The sequence below is a fragment of the Micromys minutus genome (assembly GCF_963924665.1).
Source record: "Micromys minutus genome assembly, chromosome: 1".
In the NCBI taxonomy this organism is placed as follows: Eukaryota; Metazoa; Chordata; class Mammalia; order Rodentia; family Muridae; genus Micromys; species Micromys minutus.
Genome location: NC_137969.1, coordinates 119,208,701 through 119,229,439, shown reverse-complemented (window position 1 = coordinate 119,229,439; position 20,739 = coordinate 119,208,701). Strand labels below are relative to the sequence as shown.

The 20,739-nt window shown below is 40.4% G+C and overlaps 1 protein-coding gene across 1 annotated transcript; it reads right to left on the bottom strand.

The window, feature by feature from the left end:
* Positions 1-11,575: 11,575 nt before the first annotated feature.
* On the bottom strand, positions 11,576-19,530 carry LOC308426755 (serpin B6-like). Its single transcript, XM_080924666.1, has 6 exons — positions 19,363-19,530; positions 17,456-17,608; positions 16,697-16,814; positions 15,163-15,305; positions 12,315-12,470; positions 11,576-12,068 (listed from the first exon to the last, which is right to left on the bottom strand). The coding sequence occupies exons 1-6, from the start codon at positions 19,525-19,527 to the stop codon at positions 11,667-11,669; spliced, it is 1,137 nt and encodes a 378-aa protein (XP_080780792.1). The 5' UTR covers positions 19,528-19,530; the 3' UTR covers positions 11,576-11,666.
* Positions 19,531-20,739: the final 1,209 nt, after the last annotated feature.

The window sequence follows — 20,739 nt, the reverse complement described above, 5'->3', positions numbered from 1 at the left end:
TGAATCAAAGATCTCCACATTAAACCAGATACACTGAAACTATTAGATGAGAAAGTAGGGAAAACCTTAGAACACATAGGCACAGGAGAAAATTTCCTGAACAAAACACCAATGGCTCAAGCTCTAAGGTCAAAGATTAACAAATGGGACTTAATGAGATTGCAAAGTTTCTGTAAGGCTAAGGACATCGTCAAGAAAACAAAACGGCAACCAACAGAATGGGAAAAGATCTTTACCAACACCACATCAGATAGAGGCCTAATATCCAAGGTGTACAAGGAACTCAAAAAGCTAGACACCAGAGAATCAAATAACCCTATTAAAAAATGGGGTACAGCGCTAAACAAAACGTTTTCAATTGAGGAACACAGAATGACCGAGAAACATCTGAGGAAGTGTTCGACATCCTTAGCCATCAGGGAAATGCAAATCAAAACAACCCTGAGATTCCACCTCACACCAGTCAGATTGGCCAAGATCCAAAACTCAGATGACAGCAGGTGCTGGAGAGGCTGCGGAGAAAGAGGAACACTTCTCCACTGTTGGTGGGGTTGCAAGCTAATACAACCACTCTAGAAATTTGTCTGGCGATACCTCAGAAAATTGGATATAGTACTACCTGAAGACCCAGCTATTCCACTTCTGGGCATATACCCCAGAGACACTTTAATACACAACAAAGATATATGTACCACAATGTTCATAGCGGCTCTATTTATAATAGCCAGAAGCTGGAAGGAACCCAGATGTCCTTCAGAAGATGAATAGATACAAAAATTGTGGTACATATACACAATGTAATACTACTCAGCCACCAGAAACAATGACTTGACCAAATTCTTAAGAAAATGTTTGCATCTAGAGAATATCATTCTGAGTGAGATAACCCAGTCACAAAAGAACAGACATAATATTCAGTCACTGATAGTGGGATGCTAACCCCAGAGGCTTGCACTCCCCCAGAAACAACTCACAGACTGTATGAAGTCCAAGAAATAAAGAAAACAAAACAAAACAAAACAAAATATTTATAAAACAAGAAAACTTTAACTATTTCTATGTTACATTTTGTTTTACATGTACTTTATGCTCATTGTAACTATTAAGTTTTCAAGGCATACAACCAAACCTTGAAAAAAATCAAGTACTTACTAAAAAATATATTCATATAGTTTTATATAAAAATTATGTTAAAATCTGAAAAAAGTACTGACAAAAATGTATAATTTTAAGCAAAAAATGTTTAAAATCTGTACATTTATCTTTGTTTTGTAAAATAAAGTTGTTTTAAAAAAAAGAATGGCAAATCGGTGGCACATGTTGACACTACCATCATGATCTATCAGTCCATCTACCTGTTGTACTTGCAGTATTCAGCTTTGCCTTCTTTTGCAGTACAACCACTGACCTTTGTGAGGCACACTGTACAAAGGATGCTGGTACTCAGCTCTGCTTAGAATTTATCTCAGGAAATGTAAACTCACAACTGAAAACAATATTCTAAAATCATCACATGATCAATTAAAAATAACTACATACTCAGAAATTAATTTTAATGTATAGATGTTAGCCATTTCATTTGTTACCAAACCATAATAAAAGAATATGATTTAGAATATTTCAAAATTAGAAATAAATTTATGATTCTTAAAAATCAAGTTGGTTAGTAAACATTTACTGGAAACTGAATGGAGTTCAGAATATATTTATTTCTCAGTACCATCAAATATGCTTTTGTTTACTGTTCCCAGAAAATTTGAAAAAGTTACATATTGCTCCAAAAACTAATACTATCTGGAATTTCATTTTAATCACCCTGCTTAAAGAAACATAGGATTTATTATAACATTAAAGCCCTGTCCAGCAATTTTGGCATATTTTATTTTGCAATATCAAAATGAGTGTTAGAGTTTTGAGACTATTATTTGATGTAAATTTAGTTAAAATTAATTACTCTCACGTGTACTAACTATATGTCACATTTTTTTCCTATATTCTTATATGTTATTGTCTAAATATAATGTGACTTGCTTTTTTTCAGTGTGTAAAAGGATATTTTGTAGTCTTGAGTTCACTCTTTTGTGGGACACGGGTTCCCCCTTGTGGTTATGTGAACTCAGTTGCATTCACTGCATATAAAAAAAAGTATCTGGATGTGGTATCAATAGTGAAGCAAGGCTTGGGAGTTATTATTGTGGAGGTTCTCAAATGAATCTAAGCATAAGTTTAAAAGTAAAGTGCTGTATTTTAAATATTTTAATGTGCACAAAAACATTAGAGCACAATTTTATTACATTTATAGTTGAAAATAAAACTATTGAAATGTTAATACACATTAGCTACTCAATAAGCACTTCCTGAGAAGTCAGCCCCTCTCTCTGCATGAACACAGTCAGCTTTTCTCTGTTTCTCTCTTACTGAAGGGACTGTGTGAAGAGTTATTCCTCAGTTTCACCCCCCCTTGTCTCGGCTCTGGGATCCACAGTGCTCCACCTTGTAAAAAATACATCTTCTCAAATGAACTTTCCAAAGGAAAAAAACAATCTTTGTAGTCAGCATACACAGAGATTTCTCTGTTTAGTTTCTTCCATGCTATTCCTCTTGGCTCGATGTTAAGCACAAATATTAAAAATTGAAAGAGAGTTCTGGGCAGGAAATAGAATACAGTAAACTATGACCTTCAACTTCTATGGGCATGAACATGACCTGAGAAACTTGACGATTATACACAGTCCAAAATGATTTAGAGAAGCAAGGTTTCATTTTATGTAACTGACTTTAACATTTATTCTACATTTGTCTGAGTCTATTCCATCAGAAACTAATATGTATGTGCAACTTTGTGATTGTGCTTCCTAGAGCCCACTCCAAGCCAAATCAAGTAAGATTTACAAGAATCAGCCCCCAGATAACTGCTGATTTAATACAAAGCTAGCTTGAAAACTACTGTGTTGAATACCGGGGCATCATAAAAGTAGCACAGATGGGTAAGTGAAGGTTGATGTCAAGGTGGTACATGATTGGACAGTAGAGAGTGGGTGGAGATAAAGTTCTGGTAAGAAGAGGGGAGGTGGAAAAAAGGGAGATTCCAGTGGAGGAAATGTGAAAGCAGACATGGATGTTTCTCTCAGTGCATCTCTAGATGGAAAAGGTTGTTATGATTATTTCTAAGTGTTCCTATGGGTCAATCTATCTTATATAGATGGGCAGTTTATATCTTTGTCCATTGGTTATTGTGTAGAGGGTTTCTGGACTGAGAATTTAACATATAAACCTGTTTAATAAGTTAATGATTGTGAAATCATGTTATTCCAGGCCAGTGGATAGATATGTATGGGTACCAGGCTTCAGAACTAACCATTTAGGAGATTGCACTTCGTCTCCACACTGGAGTGGCTACTGGCAAGACTCTAATGGCTCCTGGAGCAGTTCCCTTGGAGTGAGACCATAAGGGGCAATAACAATAAATCCATTTTTTATTTTTACTGCAATAGGGAAGGACCACAAGCATGCACCTGGAATATAACAAAATTGGGTTTGCTAGTTTTTTTTGAATAATGACACTGTATATGAAAGGGATGGTCCATGTCTTGTTATACAAAATAAAGGAGTTATTTAGTACATGGAAGGTTTATTATTTCAATGAACACAAAACAGAGCTGCATGTCCAGAGGTCAGTGTCAGATCTGCCTTGCAAAGTATAACCTTAAACCTGAGGTGGGTGGGCAGTCCTATATCAAGAGACCTTTTATATGGACAAAGCCAGGCACCTCAGCTATAAATAGAAAATGCTTTTCTGTTTCAAAATTATTTCAATCTTCCAGGCAAGAAAGGAATCTCTTCCTGACTGATACAATTTCAAGGGGCAAATTTTTCTTTTATTGGATGATTTTGGAGAACAACAGTTTCTCAGTGTATGAGAAAGCAGCAGTCACCTGCAGGGGATACTTTACAGCTGTGATGTTTGGGGCTATTGATTCCTGTTAAATTTATGGCCAGCTTTGTTTGTGCCTTTCTGAATGGTAGGGCTGACTTTAGAATATGAGAACTTTTTTTTTTCCTTTGCAAACAGGACATTTGCCTCATAAGGTTGTCTTGAGGAAAGAGATAAAACAGATAAGAATCCAGATGGCCTGGTAGTATGTCCATATTATTTTTTCATTCATTGATTTGATAAAGAAGCCTTGAGTTCCTACTATATGTCATGCCCTTTGCACAGTTCTGGTATCCCACTGATGAAAAACCCCAAAGAACTGTGTGCAAGAATCCTACAAGGTCACCAAGAACAGCGGAGATCCAGGGACACAGGCCTGGTGAGAGAGTAGCCAGGGCGCAGAGAGGTCTGGGCCAAGGGCGCAGAAAGTGAGCCCCCCCCCCCCCACTACTGGTTCAGGGAGCAGGAAATCTGCCCTAGGGACTCTGTTACCACCCGGAAGGCCCTTGCGTGCAGACCAAACTCTCAGGCCATTTCCCACCGGGAAAAATGGAGATCCAAGGCCGCAGGTCTGGTGAGACTGCACTGCAAGTAGCCAGGGCGCAGAGAGGTCTGGGCCGAGCTCGAAGAAAAGCGCCCCCTCCCCCCCATTGGCTCAGGAGAGCAGGAACTCTGCCCTAAGGACTGGGTTTCCACCCGGAAGGCCCTTGCCTGTGGACCAAACAATCAGGCCATTTGCCACTGGAAACAGCAGAAACTTAGGGACATAGGCCTGGTGAAACTACACTGTCAGTAGCTGGGGCATAGACTTGCGGAAAGCACGATCACCCGATTGGTTCAGGAAAGCAGGAACACTGCCTTGGGAACGGGTTTCCATCCAGAAGGCCCTTGCATGTGGACCAAACGCTCAGGCCATTTGCCATCAGGAACAGCGGAGATCCAGGGACACAGGCCTGGTGAGACTGCCCTATGAATAGCCGGGGCACAGAGAGGTCTGGGCAGAGTACACAGAAATCATGGCCCCCCAATTGGTTCAGGAGAGCAGGAAACCTGGAATAGGGACTTATTATTCGCCGAGAAAGCCATCGCATGCAGAACAAATGCTCAGGCCATTTACCACCAGGAACAGCAGGGATCCAGGGATACAGGCCTGGCCAGACTGTGCTTTGAGTAGCCAGGGTGCAGAGGGCTACACCTAGCACGCGATAGGTTAGGGCCCCTGTTGATCCAGGGGAGCAGGAACACTGCCTTAGAAACTCAGATCCATGAGGAAGGTCCTTGCGTGCGAACAAAACACTCAAGCTATTTGCCACCTAAAACACCGGAGATACAGGGACACAGGCCAGGTACACAGGAGAGACAGGAACCAATCACTAACAACAAGACCACGTATAATCACAGACAACAAGATAGCAAAAGGAAAGTATAAGAACTTACCCAATGGAAACCAAGACAACCTGGAAATATCAGAACTTAGTTCTCCCATCATAGCAAACAGCGGAATGCCAAACAATCCAGAAAAAAGAAGACTCAGACCTGAAATCATATCGCAAGATGATGATGGAGATCTTAGAGAAGAGCATGAATAACTCACTTTATAAAAACAGGAGGAAAAACATAAAGAAATGGAAGCTTTTAAAGAGGAAAAATGAAAAACACTAAAAGAAATCAAAGAACTAGAGGAAAACAGAACCAAAGAGATTATGGAATTGAAGAATGAATTTAAAATGGAAATGCAAACAATAAAGAAAACACTAAAAGAGACAACACTACAGGTATAAAACATAAAAAAGAAATCAGGAGGCACAGATGCAAGCATCTCCAACCAACTAATAGAGATGGAAGAGAGAATCTCAGGCACTGAAGACAACACTGAAAACAGAGACAAAACAGTCAGAGAAGATGCAAAAGCCAACAATCTCCTAACCCAAAATGGCCAGGAGATCCAGATCACAATGAAAAGACCAAACCTAAAGATAATAGGAATAGAAGAGGGCAAAGAATATCAACTAAGAGGCACGGTAAATATCTTCAAAAAAATCATAGAAGAAAACTTTCCTGCCCTTAAGAATGAGATGACCATGAGCATAAAACAAGCCTACAGAGCTCCAAATAGAGTGGACCAGAAAAGAAATTCCTCCTGACACATAATAGTCAAAATGCCAAGTGCCCAAAGCAAAGAAAGAATACTAAAAGTAGTAAGAGGAAAAGGTCAAGTAACATATAAAGGCAAACCAACCAGAATCACACCTGACTTCTCAACAGAAACTATGAAAGCTAAAAGATCCTAGACAGACATCATGTAGACCCTAAGAGAACACAAGTATCAGCCCAAGCTGCTATACCCAGCAAAACTCTCAATCACCATAGATGGAGATACCAAGATAATCCAGGACAAAACTAAATTTACACAATATCTGACCACAAACCCAACACTACAACAAATTATAGGTGAAAAACCAAATACAAGGAGGGAAACTACATCTTAGTAAAAACAACAAAGTACCTAAGCAAAAAAACCAATAGAAGAAAGACACACAGGCACCTTTTTCTACCTCTAAAAGCAAAAATAGCAGGAAACAGCAACCACTATTCTTTAATATCTGTTAACATAAGTGGACTCAATTCTCCAATCAAAAGACATAAGCTATCAGACTGGATACATAAACAGAATTCAGCATTTTGCTGCATACAGGAAACTCATCTCAGAGACAAAGACAGACACTATCTCAGAGTGAGAGGTTGGGAAAAGACCTGTGAAGCAAACAACCCCATGAAACAAGCTGTAGTAGCCATTCTAATATTGAATAAAGTAGATTTTTCAACCAAAAGTTATCAAAAAAGACAAGGAAGGACACCTTTTACTTATTACAGGGAAAACAATCAGGAGGACCTTTCAATCCTTAACATATATGCTCCAAATACAAAAGGACCCATATTCATAAAAGAAACCCTACTAAAGCTCAAAAAAAAAAATACATTGCACCCTACACAATAATAGTGGGAGTCCTCAGCACCCCACTCTCACCAATGGACAGATAAGGGAAAGAGAAACTGAAAAAGGACACAGTGAAACTTGAAGAGGTTATGAACCAATTGGAATTAACAGAAATCTACAGAACATTTCATCCAAATACAAAAAAAAAAAAAAAAAAGAAGAAGAAGAAGAAAAAATAGAAAAAAACAACTTCTTCTAAGCACCTCATGGCACCATCTAAACTATTGAACATATAATTGGTCACAAAACAAGCCTCAATAGATATAAGAAGACTAAAATACTCCCATGAATCCTATCAGATCACCATGGTCTAAGGCTGGTCTTTAATAACAACATAGACAATTCAAACCATATACACATGGAAACTAAACAATGATCTATTAAACAATAGCATGGTCAAAGAAGAAATAAAGAAAGAAATTGAGGATTTTCTAGAATTTAATGAAAAAGAAAGCACAACATACCCAAACCTATGAGTTGCAATGAAAGCAGTACTGAGAGGAATACTCATAGTTCTGAGTGCTTCCAAAAAGAAACTGGAGAGAGCATACACTAGCAACTTGACAGCAGAGTTGAAAGCTCTAGAACAAAAGGAAGCAGATATACCCAAGAGGAGTAGATGATAAGAAATAATCAAACTCAGAGCAGAAATTGACTAAATAGAAACAAAAGGAATCATTCAAAGAAACAACAAAACCAAGAGCTGGTTCATTGAGAAAATTAACAAGATTGATAAACCCTTAGCCAGACTAACTAGAGGGCAAAAAGAGGGTATCCAAGTTAACAAAATCAGAAAGGAAACTGGAGACATAAAAACTGAAACAGGAAATTCAAGAAATCATCAGATCCTACTACAAAAGACTGAATTCAACAAATCTGGAAAATCAGAAAAAAAAATGATGAATTCCTAGACAGATATGAGATACTAAACTTAAACCAGGAACAGATAAATCATCTAAATAATCCCATAACACCTACAGAAATAGAAGTCATCAAAAGCCTCCTAACCAAAAAAAGCCCAGGTCCAGATGGGGTCAGTGCAGAATTCTATCGGACGTTTATTGATAACATAATACCAATACTCTCCAAGCTATTCCACAAAATATAGTCAGATGGAACACTACCTAACTCAGTTTTCGAGGCCACAATAACCCTCGTTACTTAACCACACAAACAACCTACTAGGTAAGAAAACTTCAGACCAATCTCCCTTATGAACATTGATGCAAAAATACTCAACAAAATCCTTGCGAACTGAATCCAAGAACACATCAAAACAATCATTTACCATGATCCAGTAGGCTTCATCCCTGGGATGCAGGGATGGTTTAATATATAGAAATCCATCAACGTAATCCACCATATAAAAAACTCAAAGAAAAAATCCATATGGTCATCTCACTAGATGCTGAGAAAGCATTTGACAAAATTCAACACCCCTTCATGTTAAAAGTCTTGGAAAGAACAGGAATCCAAGGCCAATACCTAAACATAATAAAATCAATATACACCAAACCAATAGCCAACATCAAACTTAATGGTGAGAAACTTGAAGTAATCCCACTAAAATCAGGGACTCGACAAGGCTGCCCACTCTCCTTCTACCTATTCAACATAGTACTGGAAGTTCAGGCCAGAACAATTAAACAGCAAAAGGAAATCAAAGGGATACAAATTGGTAAAGGAAGAAGTAAAAACATCACTATTTACAGATGACATGATAGTGTACTTAAGCGACACCACAAATTCCACCAGAGAAATCCTACAGCTTATAAACAAGTTTAGCAAAGTGGCTAGATATTAAATTAACTCAAACAAATCAGTAGCCTTTCTCTACTCAAAGGATAAACATGCAGAGAGAGAAATTAGGGGAAAGATACCCTTCACAATAGTCACAAACAATATTAAATACCTTGATGTGACTCTAACTAATCAAGTGAAGGACCTGTATGACAAGAACTCCAAATCTCTGAAGAAGAAAATCGAGGAGGATCTCAGAAAATGGAAAGATCTGCCATGCTCATGGATTGGAAGGATCAACATTGTAAAAATTGTCATCTTACCAAAACCAATCTATGCATTCAATGCAATCCCCATCAAAATTCCAACCCAATTCTTCATAGAGTTGAAAAAAGCAGTTTTCAAATTCATCTGGTATAAAAAAGACCTAGAATAGTGAAATCTCAACAACAAGAAAACATCTATGGGAAGCACCATTCCTGACCTCAAGCTATATTACAAGGCAATTGTGTTAAAAACTGCATGGTACTGGTACAGAAATAGGCATGTGGATCAATGGAATAGAATAGAAGATCCAGAAATGAGCCCTCACGTATATGGTTACCTGATTTTTGACAAAGGAGCTGTAAACATTCAATGGAAAAAGGACAGCCTATTCAACAAATGGTGTTAGTCCAACTGGCACTCAGCATGCAGAAGAATGAAAATAGACCCTTCCTTATCTCCTTGTACAAAGCTCAAGTGCAAGTGGATAAAAGATCTCCACATTAAACCAGGTACACTGAAACTATTAGAAGAGAAATTAGGGAAAACCTTAGAACATATAGACACAGGGGAAATTTTTCTGAACAGAACACCAATGGCCTGTACTCTAAGGTCAAATATCGACATATGGGACTTAATGAGATTGCAAAGTTTCTTTAAGGTTAAGGAAACTGTCAAGAAAACAAAATGGCAGCCAACAGATGGGACAAAATCTTTACCAACCCCACATCTGATAGAGGCCTAATATCCCAGCTACACAAAGAACTCAAGAATTTAGACACCAGAGAATCAATCAATCCTATTTAAAAAAAAATAGGATACAGAGCTAAATAAAAGGTTCTCAATTGAGAAATATTGAATGGCTGAGAAGCATCTAAGGAATTGCTCAGCATCTTTAGTCATCAGGGAAATGCAAATCAAAACAACCCTCAGATTCCACCTCACACCAGTTAGAATGGCTAAGATCAAATATTCAGATGACAGCAGATGCTGGCTAAAATGCGGAGAAAGAGGAACACTTCTCCACTGTTGGTGGGGTTGTAAACTGGTACAACCACTCTGGAAATCAGTCTGGCGGTTTCTCAGAAAACTGAAGACCCAGTTATTTCAGTCTGCGCAAATACCCCAGAGATGCTCCAACATCCAACAAAGACACATGCACCACCATGTTCATAGCAGCCCTATTTATAATATCCAGAAACTGGAAAGAACCCAGATGTCCTTCAGTAGATGAATGAATACAAAAATTGTGGTATATTTACACAATGGAGTACTACTCAACTATCAGAAACAATGACTTTATGAAGTTCCTAGGCAAATGGATCCATCTAGAGAATATCATCCTGAGTGAGATAACCCAGTCACAAAAGAACAGACATAATATGTAGTCACTGATAATTGGATACTAGCCCCAGAAAGCTCTGAACACCCCAGAAACAACTCACAGACAATATGAAGTTCAAGAAAAACAAAGGCCAAAAAAAAAAAAAAAGAAAAATAATTATGTTTAATCTTTACACTCCAAGAAAACTTTGACTAATTCCAGGTTACATCTTGTTTTACATGTACTTTATGCTCATTGTAACTAGTAAGATTTTAATGCATACTATCAAACCTTTAAAAACATTAAGTACTGACAAAAATGTATCCATATACTTTTATGCAAAAGTGCTTTTAAAATCTGTACATTTATCTCTGTTTTTAAAATAGAGTTGTTCAATTAAAAAAAATGAACCCTACAAAATGACTGGGAGAAAATAAAGGTGAATAGACAATTATAATCACTGACAGACAAGGTAGGCAGGGCTCTGGTGGAGCTGAGAGTACTGTATTTTGTTCTGAAGATAAACAGGAGAAGGCTGACACTCCAGTAGCTAGAAGAATGGTCTCAAAACCCATCCACACAGTGAAACACTTCCAACAAGGCCACATCTTCTAATAGTGCCTCTCCTAGACCAAGCATATACAAACCACCACAACCCAATTATATTGTCATCACAGCAGTATCAGTGAAGTCAGAAAGGATCTTGGCAGCTGCGAAGCTGCACACAGGTCATGAAAAGTACATCGTGTCAGTCCATCTACATGCCTCTTTCATATAAACCCTGCCTCTTCAATTTCTTCCCTTCCTGCTAAGTGCTTCTACTGTATTTCAAGTAGGTGACCAACATGGCTGCAGAAACTTTTCATCTTTTCATTTGTAATACTTGTCATTAAATAAAGTCACCTGCTGTTTATTTATGTGCCCATGGTCAAGAATATTTCTGTAAGTAATCTCATGTTTCCAATCCCAGGAGAAAGTGGTCATTAGGTATGTAGAGAGACTTATGTGCTATACTATACAGGTAGGGGAAACAGATATAGAGGAAAGGAGTTTTTCCTGTAGGGCTGAGTCTCTGGAATCCTTAGTTCTACACAGAGACATCTGAGACATGTCCCCACTGTCCACTCCTCAGAGCTTCAACTTGATTGCTCTTTTCACTTAACATGGGATGAGATCCTGATGCTACCAAGGAGCACCCACAGGGCCCTCCAGCAGGGATGAACCCTGTAGCCAGCAACAATAAACCCAGAGAACTGCAAACCCAGATCCTAGGAAACACTCAGTCTGAAGGTAGGGTGCCATAAAGCCCTTTATTTCATAACTGTCATTGCACTTATGGATAAGGTCACTTGGGTTACAGGCAAAGCATGGAGAGTGGGTAAAACACTGACAGGAACACCCTTTCCTCAGGGAGAGGAGAACCGGCCACAGAACAGAATCCCGTTGGTCTTAACATGCTGAATGAAGAAAAGAAATGGGCGGTCCGCACAGAAGCGGGGAGTGAACCGTGATGAACCCCTCATGACAACTGCAGTGGCAGATGCAGCCTCTGTGCCCTCCTCATTCACCTCCACAAAGGATTTATGTATGACTTTGGACAGAAACAAGCCTTGCTTAGAAGATATTGCAGAAAAGTCTGCTCTGCTTTTCTCGAAGGCATCCGTCATGCCCAGCTTGCAAAGGACCTTGTTCATGTCATAGGTCTCCTCCAGTTTAAACCGTGGGAGGAAAACCTCCATCTTTTCTCCCTTCATCCTGCCGAGACTCATCCACTCTATAAATTTCTCATAAGTTATTTCTTTTTCAACCTAGAAGAGAGATAAAGACATTAGGACAGTACCGCGACACAGGAGGTTCTGCACCACCCACAGAAGTGTGGCTGTAACTAATTATGGTAGCTGGGAGGGGCTAGGGTGCAGAGCTTCTAAAGCACCACACCACAAATAAATATAAGATAAAAACATGGTCATGTAGCCTAGGAGAGCTGCCCCAGCAGAAATACAACCACCAGTCTTCCTCCATCACAGCTCCATCAAGGCCCCAGTGCTCCTTACCATTCTCAGTTCAACATGTTCATCTGGAAGCAGGATAATCATGTTCAGCTCATTGCCAGTATAGGGAAGCAGCAGAATCTTGGTTGATATCTCTCCAATATAGGCCATCTTAAAGGTAGACTTCTTAAACATCATTTGCACAGGTTTCTTCTCATCCTGTAAACCATGGATAAATACTAAGATGAAACAGGGCACTCTGTGCAAATACCACAGGGTAAGATGGTCACTGGGAGAAATTTCTTAATGAAACATTTAGAACATTCTATTAGTCCCTAAACGTCTGAAATAGTTTAGACTTTCTATGTCCCTATAGGTCCATTTTTCAAGACTTGGTCTTTAGAGTGTAAATTGGAATAGAAAGGTTTGATTAAGAGGTGGAGCCTAAAGAAAGATGTTCGGGTCATTGAGAGTTACCCTGGAAAGGGCCAATCAACTGAGCAAACTTGATTGTCTCTATATTAGTGGAAGAATCAGGAAGCTGACTAATCCAATCTCCAAATACCTGTCATGTTATGGGCCAACAATTCTTTTTTATTAGGAGATCTGATTTATTTTTATAACTATGAACATAATTCCAATATTTACTGTTTTATCCTGGACTTCTCCCTGAACTCTGGAAGATATGTATTTTATACTCTATTTGACTGCTATGCTTTGCTGGTCCTTTGCAGCTGTTCTACCTACAAGTCTTACTTGCCTTGATTGACAAGGATGTCTTTCTCCCAGTTACCAAAATTATTTCAGGTCCTTGACTCCTGTTTTTTCTTTCATCTCTTGATTTGACTCATCACAGAACTGCTTTGCATTTACCTCTGAAATATAAGTAAAATCTGACTTTTCTTTTTAATTTACTCTGTCATCAGCACAGCACTGAGATGCTGTAATGTCATCTTTGTCACTGATCTCAGCACAGCAGCCACAGATGATAGTAACAAGGAATACAGACCACCCTGCTGTGGCTGCACACTTTTGTATGGGATCACACTAGCAGAAACAAGTTACTTAAAGCCCTTAAAACTGTCTGTAATTACAAAGAGACCCCTACTTCCTATTCAACCTCCCTCTCTTCTTTGGTCATAGGGCTGTGTGTAGTGTTGTGTTAACTAGATTCTGTCCCTTTCTGCCCAACACAGTGGTCTGCAGAACCTGGAACATGCTTTATGTTCTGGTGTCTGCTCTCATGTCATCTTAAGTGAAAGTCTCTTCAGTGGCTCTCACACTCTCCACTCAAGCATAGCAGCTGACACTGCATCTGTATGCCTCTGGAGCTTCCCACTAACTACTGTGTTCTTACCTATGCTTATCACAAATGTCTCTCCTCCAGAAAAACAGAGCTTCCTTGTTACTGCAAGGTACATAGTAGGCTCTCAAGCGATTTGAGGTAGTGATCTGATGCTATAGTGGTAAACAAATGGGCATAAATCCTGCTCTTAATTTAATTACAAACACATAGAGCAAAACATCTTGAGCTTTTGGAGACATGGATACATATATGGATTACTGTCAGTAGCTGCTGTAGTCACAGATTGGTCTGTGTCTAGTGGAGAGACAAGAAAGCAAGACAATGTATCTACACTCTGCACTTAGCAGGAGCCACAGTAAGTAGGTCCACTTATGTAATTTATGGAAAAGATCTCAAGAGAAGGCTTCTTGCTCTCAGTCCTATGTCCTTCCCCATGAACTACAGAGTCAGGGTCCCTACTGTAAGTATGAGGAAAGAGACACCAAGCTAATAATGACTGACCAGGAAAAGAGAGCCAGTTCCCAAAGGCATCACCCCATGTAGGTAGCCCCAGGCTCCACACACTCCCATTTCCTGACCTCCCCTTTGGTGATGAACTTATATGAATTCAATTATAATCATCTAGGGTTTCTGTTGCTTGCAGTTGAAGGAAACCCTAAAGTATATCTTGTCAACAAGTGACTTCAAAGACATAAATAGTTTAGTCAGGAAATACTGAAGAGTTTATTTAAAATAAAGCTTGAAATAAAATTCATTTCCTAAGAAACTGAAGAATCAAATAAAGTTAGCCTGGGAGACCTGAGGTCTGGTTAATGATCCAGAATGTAATGTAATTAATTTCTTTTCCCAGCCTAGGAGTATATGCACCAAGTGAGAGGGAGGTGGGGAAGGAGAGAGTGACTTAGAGAGTGAGCTGAGGGAGAGAAGTATCATGGTTACAAAAACCCTGGGCATCAGCAAGTAACATGCTTTAACCTGGAAGAGGTTGAACATGGGTCTATCCCACATACACATCTCTGTTTGCTTGTCTGTAAGCAAAAGTCTGTGCATGTCCCTCAAACCAACCATAAGCCAGGCACTCATTACACAGCTGTTTTCCAACAGGGTGACAAAGTTTATTTTCCCTCTGTATTGCTTTGTGGTAACCAGGACAAGGTGTGGTTCTCATGAAAGTGGGAGACTACACAAGACAGCACTTCTGGGAAGACACGCTGAAAAGAACGGACTGTTCACAAGGAATGGACTGCACTCTGGGCCACAAGGAGCCTCACACATTGGGAGTTTAGATTTTCCTATTTTAAAACTTCTATGTAAGACCATCTCAAGTACACTGCAAAGCTCTTCCATCAGGGCTGGACTCAACATCTGGCAGTGACAACACAGCTATGACAGAAGCAGGCACAAAACTGAAACCAAGTAGCCTGCAGCCACCACTGGCTCCATGTTAAAGGAGAAGGGAAGAGAAAGGCCCCAGGTTGAAAGAGGGTCCTGGATCCTGAGCTGCCCAGAGGCACAGGCTACATGAGGAGCCTCCTCTTGTTTCAGAAGCCAGTGTGAACAGAGGACATTTACTGCCCAGGAGTCCCCTTTGTGTACTGTGGTTACCTTGCTGACTTTGAAAGGCATCTCTCTAGTGTCCTCCTTGTTAAATGGTTTCTCCCAGCTGCCTTTGAAGTAGATGGCATTCACAAGGATTAGCAATGTGTCAGAATTCACAATACCTGGAGACAGCAGCTCTTTGATTTTATCTGAAAGAAGGAACATTTTTTTTTTAATTAATTAAAGACTGGTGGTACTTTGAATGAGAATGGTCCCATTGGATCATATATTTAGGTGCTAACTCCTCAAGTGAACTGTTTGGGAAGAACTGGTGCTCAAGTCTGTTGGAGAAATTGTGTGGTGGAGGTAATCTCTAGGATTTCAAAAGCCTATAACAGGCCTATTCTCACTGCCTGCTGCTGGTAGATCAGGATGTAAAGCTCTCGGCTGCTGCTCCTGCACCATGTCTGTCTGCTTCCTCCCTGATGATCATGAAAAACCCTCCTAAAACTTTAAGCAAGCCCCCAATTTGATGCTTTCTTTTATAAGAGTTTTCTTGGCCATTGTGTCTCTTCACAGCAATAGAACAGTAGCAAAAGGAACCCAATTAGTTAACAGAGGTGGCTGACAGGCAGATGGTGCCACCTGCTGCTCTGGACAGAACCTTGCTATAGGAGATTTCAATTCTCTGTATATAAAAGAACATATGTCGCTAAAGCAACAACTCTGACATCAACAATAAGAAAGCAGATCCGTGAGTTCAAGGCCAGGCTGGTCTACAGACTGAATTCCAGGACAGCCTGGGCTACTCAGAGAAATTCTGCCTCTAGAAAAGTTTTTAAAGTGTTTTGATTTCTGATTTAGAGCTAAAGATGCAGACCAACTTTGGAATACTTAACTTTGCCTAGCATACTCAAGTCCTTGGGTTCAATACTACCATATCAAAAGAAGTCCTGATTTAAAGAACAAAAAGTCGTTACTGTTTGAAGAGCTTGTGTAGGCACTAACCCTGTGATCAGTAACAGGAGATTACAAAGCCAAGCATATTGGCACATAACTTTAACCCTAATTCTTGAAGGTCAGAGATTACAAAGCCAAGCATATTGGCACATAACTTTAACCCTAATTCTTGAAGGTCAGAGATTACAAAGCCAAGCATATTGGCACATAACTTTAACCCTAATTCTTGAAGGTCAGAGGAAGGTAGATCTCTGAATTCCAGTCCAGCTTGGTCTAAATAATGAGTTTGAAAGATAGCAAAAGTGAGACTGTCTGAAAAAAATAAATTGAAAAATAAAAACACTAGAGACAGAGAGATGGCCAGGCAAGTAAAGATGCTTGTAACCAAGTCTGAAGAACTGAGTAGAATCCCAGGAGGCACTGGTAGAAAAAGAAAAGTAAATCTGTGCGTGGTCCTGACTGCAGGTGTGCAAGGACACACACAAACACACAACAAACAAAAAACACGTAAATGTACCACTTTTCAGAAATAAGCTAAATGATTATTAGCAGGGATGGAGTAAAGAGGAGATCCTGCTCAGCGTGCTCAGGGCGCTGCCGTCAAATCTCAGGAAACAAAGCAGAGCAACTCTGCGTTCACCTTCCGTCTTCTTGGCTACCCAGTTGTTGATGTGCTGTCGCGACTGCTCTGTAGCACCCTTAAAGTCCAGCTCCTCCATCTCTGCTTCATAGAACTTGCGGCAGGAATCTTTAAAAGACTGAGACATAAAAACATAAGTACATAGCCATGGAAGTAACACCAAGAGCCTCCTTCACGATGCCCAAAAGAAGACCATCGAAATTGAGTGAAATTGAAATTCCTTAAAATTTAATGAAAACAGGTATGTGGAAGGAGTATGACATCCACCCTTACTGTTCGCAGCTTCCCAGCATGACCTGCGGTGTATAAATGGGAGAAGACGCTGGCTGGGATGAGAAGCACTAAAGAGCATGATGAACGGATGTCAGAGAGTAGCTGAGGCTCAAGGCATAGGGCAAACAAAAGAACAAGCTGCTTTCTGATGTAATCTATGAAATGACATTGATGACCACTCACAGTCTGCCACATTATGAAAGAAAACAGAAAACAACATAAATGGACTGAAACTCCCACTACGTTGACAGTGTATACGGAATAATTTATCAGTATTCCGATCAAATAGTTCATGGCTGTGCAGTTAATTCCTACTTGAGAGAACTGTTTTTATTCTTTATTTGTGTGTTTATGTGTAAGACAAAGGTACATTCCATGCGGGTCTGTGGCTATGTGTTAGAGGTGTGTGTGTATGTGTACATAAGCCTATGTGATTGTTAAAAGGCAACTTCAGCTTAATGTCTCTCAGTACTACATAATACTTACAGCTAGGATATCAAAAGTCTTTTCCCCGAAGAGCCTGTTGGCTGTTTTGAGCAAGTACTGTGTGCCAGTCTTGTTCACTTCGGTGAGAAGTGACTGAAAGCCCTGGTGGACATCTCCACCTCCATTGCCGCTGCATTTATCCAAAGACAGTGCCTGAAATCAAAACAGATTAAAAACACATCTTCATCAAGTCCAACTATAAGAAAAGAGTCAACACTAAACTCATCCTCAGAATTTTACAGATCCCTGCTGCCACTCAAAACCCACCTAGTCAAAGATGAAAAGTACCTTGAAAGTTCCCTGTCTAGGATCCTCACTGTGCCCTGTCAGCCCTAGTCTGAGCAGAAATGGCCATTCACAAACCCAGCTCTTCATAGTCACTAGTGATGCTCTGGCTTCAAGCATGGCTCCCAACCAGACCTGCTATCCATCCCAGTGCAGCTGGCTTCTGACCAAGGTCATGCAGCCTCTTCCCGGCTCTTGGATCTGAGTGGCTCCAGCACTGTCTGACAACCAGAATTTAGGAGAGTGATCATGTTCCAGGCCTGGGCTTTAAAAGGCCTGGCAACTGCGACTTTTGAATAATTGTTTCTAGCCACCATTGTGGAAGGAAAGCCAAGCCATCCTGCAGGAGGTCACATGGAGTAATTGCCACCACATAAAGCTGCTTGAAAAAGAAGCAGGACCCCAGCCATCAGTGAACACTTAGGTGCCAGAGCTTTTATACACCTCCTTAGACATTCCAAGCCTTCTGAAAAGCTACACAAATGACTTTGGCTGCTCCGATGGTAAACAGATAAAACTGCCTCTCAGTATCTGTAATAATATTGGAACTAAAAAAGAGAGACAGTTCAAATTGAAGATAAGCCTGTAGGCCATAACTCTCCACTAAGGAGACAGGTTAAGGAAAAAACAAATGTTTGTCTTATAAAAACAAAAGTAGACTACCAAGAGCTAAGCCAGAATGCAAAGTCATGGCCTAAGGTAGTCATGGATTAGGAAAGACTAGCTTCAAACACATGTAGGTATGAATCAAGATCCATAACCTTGGGAAACAGTTAACTGGACACACACACTTAGCTGTGGATCAGAATAGCTACAGGTCAGAGGCTGCAATGTGTCCTCTCTCCCACACATTGAATGTATCCCCGCAAACTGCTATATTATCATCTAATACCCAGTTCCTCAAAATATGACTATATTTAGAGCTAAGCTATTGTAAGGGACAATGAAGTTAAAATGAAGTCCCTAGAGTGAGTGGAACACAAGCTGTGTCCAATGAGAAAAATTGGTTATGACCTAGATAGACATCTTGGAGAGCCAAAGATGCCATCTACATGCCACAAACAACCAGATTTCCTACTTCTGAACTTTTAGTATTCAGTCTCCAGAACTATAAGAAAATAGTGTTACTTAAGCCAATCTGTGGTGTCTGCAACACTACCCTCATTGACCGATACTTCAGGGAGCATGCACTGTATTTGGCCCCACCTTGGGGCAGTCTGAGGTTCATATACTTCTGCAGATAAAGCACTGCACTTAACAAGATCCCCAAAGGTTCCATTACTGGTCTTCCAGCCTATGCTGACCATTTGGAAATAAACTTCAAGATCCTAGGAGGAGACCTTATCTTTAGGAAGGTTGAAATCCATTAGGACCAAACCCCAGACAGTGGAGGCCATGGGGGCCGTGGTGCCATCCCTTTGGTATTTCTGCCCCAAATTAACCCTCACACACACCTCCAGTGGGTCAGAATGTTACAGCTAGGGCTCCAGCAGGGTAGCACATCCTGCCCATCACCTCTCCAGTGTCAACCCTATGTCATCTGCAAGAGCAATTCGGAGTGTGGAGGACTATCTCAACTGACAGTCCACAGTATTTGTCTGCTGTGCAATAGTGTTGGTCACCTGAATCATCTGGCTTGCAGTCGTTCCTTTGGCTCCCAAGAAGACCATGGCCAGGGCTGAAAAGATGCTCGTGGGTGAGAAAAATACATTTTTTGAGCTGTCTTCACCCAGTATTTTCAAAAGGTTTAAGGCAAAAGTAGCATTGGCTTCCTGTAGAGGATCCATGATGGTGAGACTGGAATGAAGGATCAGAATAAATATCACGTAAACACATGTTGATGTATGGGCCGAATCTTCACTCTCACCTACACTGTGATGCTCCTGATTCAGTGAGCAAGGCACCCACAAACAACATAGGAAGCAAAGGTCACATGCAGAAAGTGTCCATCCTGGTCTATATGGCAAGTCCAAACTAGCTGAAGCTGCATAGTGAAACTCCATCTCCAAAGAAACTAATGAAAGTGGGATCTTACATGCTCAGTTTTTCTAATCCAAGGGCATACCTAACATCTCCTGGTTTCATTAAGGAAAAAATTATGAAGTACAAAGTCCTTGGAGAACAGAATATTGGTAGAGATTGAAAATACTAAATATACCCAGCTGCTGGGTTTAACATGGTGGTACATGAGGCAGAGGCAAGCCTGGTCTACAAAGCAAACCCCAGGACACTCAAGGCTATATACCAAGAAACCTTGTCTCAAAAAGTCAAAAATTGACAAACAAACAAACAAACAAAAAAACCTGTTGGGCTTGGGAAATAGCTCAGTGACTAGAGTGCCTGTCGTGCACATGACTGACAAGGTGGCCCATAGTTGTTATCCCAGTCATGGGCTAGGCAGTTGGAGGCAGGAGACTCTCTGGAAGCCCATCAATGGGCCCATAGCCTGGCAAAGGCAGCTGTGAACAAGGAGACCCTACCTCAAAGAAAGTGACAAGCAGGGACCAACAGCTGATATTGGCCACTGACCTACATATTGCCTGGAGGAAACAGATGCCAGCACTTACACACACACACACACACACACACACACACAAGCACACACACACACACACACACACACACACACAAACACACACACACACACACACACACACACACACCATGAATATACTCAGTAGATAAAAGTCCAGCTGCTGCTGTTTGGCAGACCAATGACAAGCCAGAGGAGATTTTTTTTTTCCGAAGTCTTCATGGACCATGCTGTAAATCGGATTGCCATTGAAGTTCTCTGAAGATCTTGTGCCCTTTAATCTTCTAAGACACACTTGCACTTGTAGGCATTCACCTGGGGACAGGCACACTCACTACTCACTGCTGTTATTATATGAATGTGTCACATCAGCTGCTGTCTATAAGCCGATTTATTGACATGAAGCCACTTTGAATTGGCTGCCTATGCTCATGCATAGGGCTGTGATGCACAGCTCATGCTCCTT